The following is an 8984-nucleotide window of genomic DNA, read 5'->3' as shown; positions in this document are numbered from 1 at the left end:
GTGGGTTTTAGGGATGCACACCTTCTGTCGTAAAGATCTGCAGTGGGAAAGAATGATAAAAAGCAAAAGCTTAACTCACTGTCTAGACTTGGCCAAAACGCTCTCAGAGGGAATAAAGGGATGAGAACGAAGGAAAAGAAATGGTTCTGCCTCCTCAGCGTGGGGTCTCTCATGAGAGCGCTCTCCCTCGGGACCAACACGAGCAACGTTCTAGCGCTTCTGCAGATCAAGGCTCCGAACTCACACACACACACACACACGCTAACCCGTGGTGTTTTCAGGGATGATGACGCAACATGACTCTTTCAGGTGAGCCAAAAAATGGTAATACTGAGTAATACTGTGTGGGTCTGACCATCCTAATGAACGGTTTTGTTGTTGTTTCTTTCGGCATTCAAAAGAATTAAAGAGTAAAACATGACCTTATTGAACTGCTGCTTCAAGCAGAAACGTCGCTTCAAAGCGATCGTTCTTAGTGGCCTACAAACGCTTCTCTAATTGAATTAATGAGGTGCATGAATTACTTTTTAAACACTCCCGTTGGAGAAGTTGTTCTGTGGCCTTGGTTGGCACGACGAAAACAAAACAAGCTTCCGTTATAATAGAAGATAGAATCTCCTCATCGAGTCTCAGTTTATTATAGTCACTGAAACTGGACTTCCCTCAATGGTGTTTCCAGCTCATTCACTGGAATTCAATCCCTCTTCCTGTTTCTGACAAGCGCTTTTTTTTTTGCCAACTTATATCGAGTTCCTTAAGTTTTGTTCACTTGTCAGAAAAGCTAAAGGAGCCGAGCCTCAAAAAGCCGCATGACTTGCGATCCGTTAACACAAAAGTAAAGGAGAAACGGAGATTTCAGCTAAATTTTGTAACTGTTTCTAGCACATTTCGTGAAAATAGAACATACATACAACATAAATGTATATAATCCTTATGAAAATATCTTAGATGGCTTGAAGAACACAGATAAACCATATACTGTCGCAATGGTGAGTTCATTCTCTTCAGTCAAAATGACTTTAAAGGCCCCCTGAAATCAAAATCAAAGTTTTTTTAGCTTTTAGTACGAATATATTAGCCTTACGGTTATGGATAAGCTGTTGTGTTCCAAAACAATGACAAAATTTGCATTTAGGAGATATAAGCATTCAAAACTTACAGACTCCAACTTCCGCTAAAAAGGATCACGGCTTTTTATGACGTCACCGCGGACTTCAGCTTCTCATCACATCTTCTGTCCAATCAAATGCTCTCTAGAATCTAAAGCTCCGCCCCGTTTGCTATAAACACCACCTGGCCGAAGCGACCGTTGACACGTCACAGAGCAATATGGGTTGGAGTTGTGTGTTCGGTTGCTCAAACGCTCGAGTTTTATTCCGTTTTCCAACTGTACGTTCGTTAAGAATGAAAATTAACTTAATTTGAAAAGGGGGAGGAGCCATTCAATATGTCCTTCAATATGGGCCTTTAAGCTACAGCGATAGCTAGATGTCTTTGTCCATATTAGAGATCTCCTGGAACGTCATAAGTTTTATTAATCATATGAGTCTCACTTGCAGAGTTTCTGCGCGAGGGCGCCCTCCAGTGTTGAGTATGAATGAAAGGTAACACTTTAGACCTTCTACTAACTATAAGTAACTTTGGAGCTACATGTCAACTAACTGTCATTAGAGTATTAGTTGACTGTCTACTTCATATCTGCTAACTCTTTATTGTGTTGGTCCCCCAACAGATATTCTACTGACTATAAGTAACTTGGCAACTACAAGTCAACTTATTCTCCTAACACGAACCCGAACCCTAACACCTAACCTAACAGTCTACTGATAGTCTACTACAGTCTACTAATACTCTAATGACAGTTAGTTGACAAGTTACTTATAGTTAGTAGAATGTCTAAACTGGACTATCAAAATAAAGTGTAACCAAATAGGTGTGTAAATTTTTTTTACTAATATTAACGTTTATCGTCAATACCGGTATATCGCGACACGCCGACCCTAAACATACCCGATATTGTTAACAAAAGCAAAAGTCTTTGAGCTCTTTTATCATGACTCACATTTTACGGTTACTGTACAGTGCAGTGCTGTACCAGGTGAGCTACCAAGCATGTTTACTACGTCAGAAAAGTCAACAAACAATATTCTGTCCCAGTAATCATAATTTGTGCGTAAAGGAATAAAAGTTGTTAGTGTTTTACTGCCACTAGTGTTTATTTCAGCTGGAAACTGCAGTGAATTTTACGTATAGGCACACTTTTGGAGAAAAAATATGAATGTAGAAGCACATTTTTGCAATGAGCAAAAATCGTGCAATCTTAAAATCTGTCAGTAAAATCCATCTGAAACTGTGATATTCTGCTGATAAGTTCACGTTGGACAGAGAGAGTTAGTTAGGCCATCCTCTACCTTGAAAACGCTACGACTTGAGATGTCTGAAGCGAAGAGATCTTTTACATGAATACTTCATCGAGGTCTCTTGTCCTTATCTCGTCTTTCTGCGCTTTCGCAGAAAGACAGTTCTTGAACGAGTGTGTAAAAAAAAGTGTCCAATGTAGCCGGTATTTGCGCAAGCTTTCATTTCTTAAACCTTGATACTTTAAAACGATGGCTTTCTTTATAGCTCATGTCCATTTTTTCACTGTTCCTTGTGAATAATTTCAAATGTAAGTCTCTTCATTGTAAAAAAGTTTGAGTGGTGGAAGGATACTACCACTGAACTCATAAGCAAACTTGTAATGATATATGTCCTACCTGATTTGCTTGCCCTCTCTCAGGTCATACAGAGAGAAGAAGATGTCTGTGTCCTCGCCGATGGTGTTGTACGTGAAGCTCTTTAGGTTGACGAAGAGATGGTGCGGCACGGGCATTCGACATGAATCCCCGTGTCTTTGTCTGCTGCCATCCTGAAAGCACAGAGTGAACAAATCCTGAAATCCTGTTTGGATTTAAATAGGCAAATGCTTAAGAGTCTATGATTGGATCATTATTGCAGTGATTATTATGTTTCTAGCATGTTATATGTTTGGCAACAGTTCTCATAACACTAACACCGAGTGTGTAGCTTTTGGGTAACACTTTAGAATACCGTTCCTTCAAATAATGAATAACTACACTGGAAAAGATGAGTAATGCATTATTAACATACTAGTAACTACTATTAACTAACAAGAAACTCTGATTAACAAATTAGTAAGTAATAGCATTCAGTTGAATGTGGTAGTTCACTATTAGCTAATCAGTATCTAATATTTTTCAAACCTCCCAGATAACCACAATATACATGTTCATAATTAACATGAATAATGCATTATGTATAATAAAAGGTAACAGTAACCCACTAGTAATGACTCAAGTGTTGCTACATCCTTCTAAAGGAACTACTAATAATTTGGATCAGTATTCTAAAGTGAAAAACATGATAACTACCTAATATTGACTGAAGTCATTCTAAGCTTTTGAGATTTTTGTAAGATTTTGAATAGTAGTTCCTTCTGATGGATTTGGTAACACTTTAGTCATTACTAGTGTGTTCCCATGATCTTCACTTTAGAATTCTGATCCAAATAATTTGAAGTTCCTTTTGAAAGATGTAGTAACACTTGAGTCATTATTAATGGGTTAACATTACCTTATATTATGCATTATTCATTTTAATTATGAACCCATATATATATATATATATAGTTCTTAGTAGTCATCAGTGAGGTTTGAAAAATAGTAGTTACTGATTAGCTAATAGTGAAATACCACATTCAACTGAGTGCTATTATTTACTAATTCGTTAATCAGAGTTTCTTGTTAGTTAATAGTAGTTACTCGAATGTTAATAGTGTGTTACTCATTTGCTCCAGTGTAGTTATTCATTAAGGAAGGAACAGTGTTATGAAGTGTTACCCAACCATGTATGAAGACACATCATGGCCATATTCCAGGATGACAATGTCAAGATTCATTGGGCTCAGATTGTGAAAGAATGGTTGTGATGAGTATGAAGAATAATTTTCACACATGAATTCTCTCCTGTCAGTCCAGAGCTTAAATGCATTGACATTCTTTGGGATGTGCTGGAGGAGACTTTACACAGTTGCATTGACAATACAAGATCTTGAGCAAACATTGATGGAAATAAATGTTGTGATGTAATTTCCATCAAGAGGTGCATTCATTTTTGGTCAAGATCTTTTCTTCTACACTCCATCAATAGGGTTAGAAGAACTGCTCCCAAACATAACATGCTAGAAACATAATAATAACCGCAACAATGATCAAATAATGCACTCTTAAGCATTTGCCAACTAAAATCCAAACATCAACTTTTTGGGGGGCCTGGCAGTGTATAATATAATGTAATTAAATATAATAAATTATTATACATTTCAAAAACAATATTGAGCCATTGAAGCATCTAAATTGAACCAAAAAAAACAACAACAACATGCATATTGGTGCTTAGATAGCAGAGTGTTGCAAACCTGTGGCTTGTTTTACTGACCTACATTTGAGCAAGTGCTTTATACATAACTGTAAAAGGTCTGTTAGCATGACCAAAACAAGATGTTTAGCTCCACAAAACATTTCATGTCACATTTTAGCCCATGGTGAAGCATGACCTACGAAAAGTTCTGGCCATGTTAACGACTCTAAGCATTTCTGACAAGCCCTCGGATGGTGCTGAGGATGACAAATATACCTGGGATGTGCTTTGCTGGACGCTGTGTCGGCTGGACAGGTGCTGTCAACCGAGAGAAAGACAGAAAGACAACCTAAATCCAGACAATATTTACAGTACTGTATATACTGTACAAAGCATGCTGACTGCAGTTAGACATATTGACTGTACCTGCAGAACAGGAACTGACATTAAAACATAAAAACTGCCTATTATAATGAATGTGGCAAACTGAAACATAATGTGCACAGTATATAATATATACTGTGCACTTGCTTGCACTGAAATCTCAATCACAAAACATAGAACAATAATATCCCATTAAAACGATTCTTCAGGAGTTGCTTTGAGATTGACGTCTCAAAAGGGAACAAAATGTCATCTTTCATCTGCAATTGAGTAAACAAGACACTTGCTTAAGGATTGTAATGTTTTTCCCCACAAGACTGTATAGATGTACAGAAGAATAGCTACATAAATATTAATCATATTCACAGAGACATCATCAGCACAAACGCAAGCTGAAAACACATGCCCATAATCACATGGTGAAACGCACACATACACACATCTTGCCCGGGAGCCTGGGTGACTTATGAGTTTGTATTTCTTAGCTTGCATCTTTCTCTCCAGTGCTTTTGACAGCGTTTAGAATAAATTACCCAGCATTCAACAACCCCCCACTGGTGAATGCATGGTGGGAATGAAGGTATGCAAAACATGCTAGCGTAAGGAGATTAAATAGATTGTGCCTTCCTGTTGAAAAGACAAAGTGCTATGTTGTTCTGGGTGGAGTGATATTGCTATGTGGTTGCTAAGGTGTAGCTAAGGTGTCACTAAACACTTTTTCTGTCCAGTTGCTAGGGTGTTCTAAGTGGTTGCTATGGAATTGCTAAGGTGTTCTTGAAAGAGTGACATTACTATGCAGTTGCCAAGGTGTTTTTAGGGGTTGTCAGAATGTTGCTGTCCATTGCTAGGGCATTCTGAGTGGTTTCTAAGCCATTGTTTGGGTGTTCTGATGCTGCTATGCAGTTAGCACTTTGCTTTACTGTTGCTAGGGGTTGTTCTGGGTTGTTGGCATGATGCCACTATGCTGTTGCTAGGGTGTTCTGAGTGATTGTTATCGGACTGCATTAAACAGTTTCTCAAGCATTGCTAGGTGGTTCCTAGGCTGCTTAGGGTGGTGGCTATGGTGTTGCCAGGGTGTAGCTATAGAGTTCTGATTGGTTGTATGATGTTGAAGATAAAGTGTTTCTAGGTGATACCTAGGGTGTTCTGGACGTTTACTAGGACATTTCTAAGTAGTAGTCAAGTGGTTGATAATGTTTTTCTGTTCAGTTGCCAAGGTTCATACGGTGTTACTCGGTTGTATCTAGGGTGCTCTGGTTGGTTGCATGATGTTGTTGCTAAAGGGTTGCTAGGTAATTGCTAGGCTGTTTTGGCCAATTGCTTTGCCGTGATTGCTAGGTTACTTTGCATGGTTGCTAAGATATTGCCAGGTGGTAGTCCAGTGTTCCAAATGGTTGCCAGGGCATTGCAAGGTGTTTTTGAAGTATTCAGAGCGGTTGCTAGGTATGGAAGCATGTTTCTGCCAAGAAATAAAACAATTTAAAAGATAATTGCGACTTTTTATCTTATCATTCTTTTCTCAGATTTGTAAGATATAAACTTGCAATTGAAAGTTATAAAGTTCAGAATTCGTAAATTCTGATGAAAAAATACTTTTTCTGAATTTATAACTTGCAATTCTGACTTCCTATCTTGAAATTCTGACTTTATAACTCACAGTTGCGACTTCATATCTCGCAATTGCTAAAGTTTATATCACGCAATTCTGACTTTATTTCTGACTTTTTTTATTTCTACCTTTAATTCTGAATTTAAATTCTGACTTTATATCTTGCAATTGCTAAAGTTTATATCACGCAGTTTTGACTTCATATCTCGCAATTGCTAAAGTTTATATCACGCAATTCTGACTTTATATCTCACAATTGCTTAAGTTTATATCACGCAATTCTGACTTTATATCTCACAATTGCTAAAGTTTATATCACGCAATTCTGACTTTATATCTCGCAATTGCTAAAGTTTATATCACGCAATTCTGACTTATTTTCTCACAATTGCTAAAGTTTATATCACGCAATTCTGACTTTATATCTCGCAATTGCTAAAGTTTATATCACGCAATTCTGACTTATTTTCTCACAATTGCTAAAGTTTATATCACGCAATTCTGACCTCATATCTCGCAATTGCTAAAGTTTATATCACGCAATTCTGACTTTATATCTCGCAATTGCTAAAGTTTATATCACGCAATTCTGACTTTATATCTCGCAATTGCTAAAGTTTATATCACGCAATTCTGACTTTATATCTCGAAATTGCTAAAGTTTATATCACGCAATTCTGACTTTATATCTCGCAATTGCTAAAGTTTATATCACGCAATTCTGACTTTATATCTCGCAATTGCTAAAGTTTATATCACACAATTCTGACTTTATATCTCGCAATTGCTAAAGTTTATATCACGCAATTCTGACTTTATATCTCACAATTGTTAAGTGTATATCACGCAATTCTGACTTTATATCTCGCAATTGCTTAAGTTTATATTGCTAAAGTTTATATTGTGCAATTCTGACTTCATATCTCACAATTGCTAAAGTTTATATCACGCAATTCTGACTTTATATCTCGCAATTGCTAAAGTTTATATCACGCAATTCTGACTTTATATCTCGCAATTGCTAAAGTTTATATCACGCAATTCTGACTTTATATCTCGCAATTGCTAAAGTTTATATCACACAATTCTGACTTTATATCTCGCAATTGCTAAAGTTTATATCACGCAATTCTGACTTTATATCTCGCAATTGCTAAAGTTTATATCACGCAATTCTGACTTTATATCTCGCAATTGCTAAAGTTTATATCATGCAATTCTGACTTTATATCTCACAATTGTTAAGTGTATATCACGCAATTCTGACTTTATATCTCGCAATTGCTTAAGTTTATATTGCTAAAGTTTATATTGTGCAATTCTGACTTCATATCTCACAATTGCTAAAGTTTATATCACACAATTCTGACTTTATATCTCGCAATTGCTAAAGTTTATATCACGCAATTCTGACTTTATATCTCGCAATTGCTAAAGTTTATATCACGCAATTCTGACTTTATATCTCGCAATTGCTAAAGTTTATATCACGCAATTCTGACTTTATATCTCGCAATTGCTAAAGTTTATATCACGCAATTCTGACTTTATATCTCGCAATTGCTAAAGTTTATATCACGCAATTCTGACTTTATATCTCACAATTGCTTAAGTTTATATTGCTAAAGTTTATATTGTGCAATTCTGACTTCATATCTCACAATTGCTAAAGTTTATATCACGCAATTCCGACTTTATATCTCACAATTGCTAAAGTTTATATCACGCAATTCCGACTTCATATATCACAATTGCTAAAGTGTATATCACGCAATTCTGACTTTATATCTCGCAATTGCTAAAGTTTATATCGCGCAATTCTGACTTCATATCTCACAATTGCTAAACGTTTATTTTCGCAATTCTGACTTTATAGCTCACAATTGCGAGTTGATATGACATAGTTACAAAATAAATGTAAACTAGCAAAATGAGATAAAAGAGATTGTGAGATAAAATGTCGCAATCACCTTTTTTATTTTTTATTCTCTGGCGGAAACAAGCTTTCGTGGCTAGGGCATTGCTACTGATGCTTTCCTTAGTAAACACCACTAATAATTACCTTAACAATAAGAACCAGCAAAAAATAAAAATAAAAATAAAAATCCTCAAAGCTGCATGCACTTTATATCAAGATAAAAAGTGAGATTTCCTTGAGATAGTGCTTGACAACAAGGGAGTGAAGTAGAGCTTCATTTTCAAACCCAGTGGAGGATTTCAAGCCAAATTGAGAAATGTCTGAAAACAAATATCTTTCCTTCTGTTCTCACTTTCACCATCAGGGAGGCTAAACGCACGCCTGGCGGGACTCATTAATCTAAAACAGCGCCTTGCGGCACTTTTAGCATGGCAGATTTTACAGCCATGTTACAACATTTCTGTGAGACTTCGTCCCTGACTAACTTACACACACACATATATATATATATATATATATATATATATACATTTAGTTCTTTTGTAAAATAAAAACAGTGTTGATAATTTATGCACACTGTACATAACTATAGGTACAGGACACCGGGTGCAAGTTTCTTGTTTAAGTGAACAAAGAGGCAGACATCTCAGTGTG

At 36.4% G+C, this 8984-nt stretch overlaps 1 protein-coding gene across 20 annotated transcripts in view; it reads right to left on the bottom strand.

The window, feature by feature from the left end:
* dock3 (dedicator of cytokinesis 3) overlaps positions 1-8984 on the bottom strand; it is a 205597-nt gene that overhangs the window by 70427 nt on the left and 126186 nt on the right. For all 20 annotated transcript variants that reach the window (XR_013203395.1, XR_013203394.1, XR_013203396.1 and 17 more), the window contains 2 exons: positions 4696-4737; positions 2757-2908 (listed from right to left, as the gene is read on the bottom strand). Coding sequence is in view for 17 of the 20 variants with exons in the window: in XM_077226928.1 (XP_077083043.1) it covers positions 2757-2908; positions 4696-4737 (194 nt within the window). In the remaining 3 variants the exon portion in view is untranslated. The remainder of the gene's footprint in view (positions 1-2756; positions 2909-4695; positions 4738-8984) is intronic.

The sequence above is a fragment of the Siphateles boraxobius genome, unplaced genomic scaffold, assembly GCF_051911475.1.
Source record: "Siphateles boraxobius isolate OS27281-9 unplaced genomic scaffold, OSU_SipBor_1 13, whole genome shotgun sequence".
In the NCBI taxonomy this organism is placed as follows: domain Eukaryota; kingdom Metazoa; phylum Chordata; class Actinopteri; order Cypriniformes; family Leuciscidae; genus Siphateles; species Siphateles boraxobius.
Note: the sequence above shows the minus strand (reverse complement) of the source record. Positions and strands in the feature narration are given on the sequence as shown.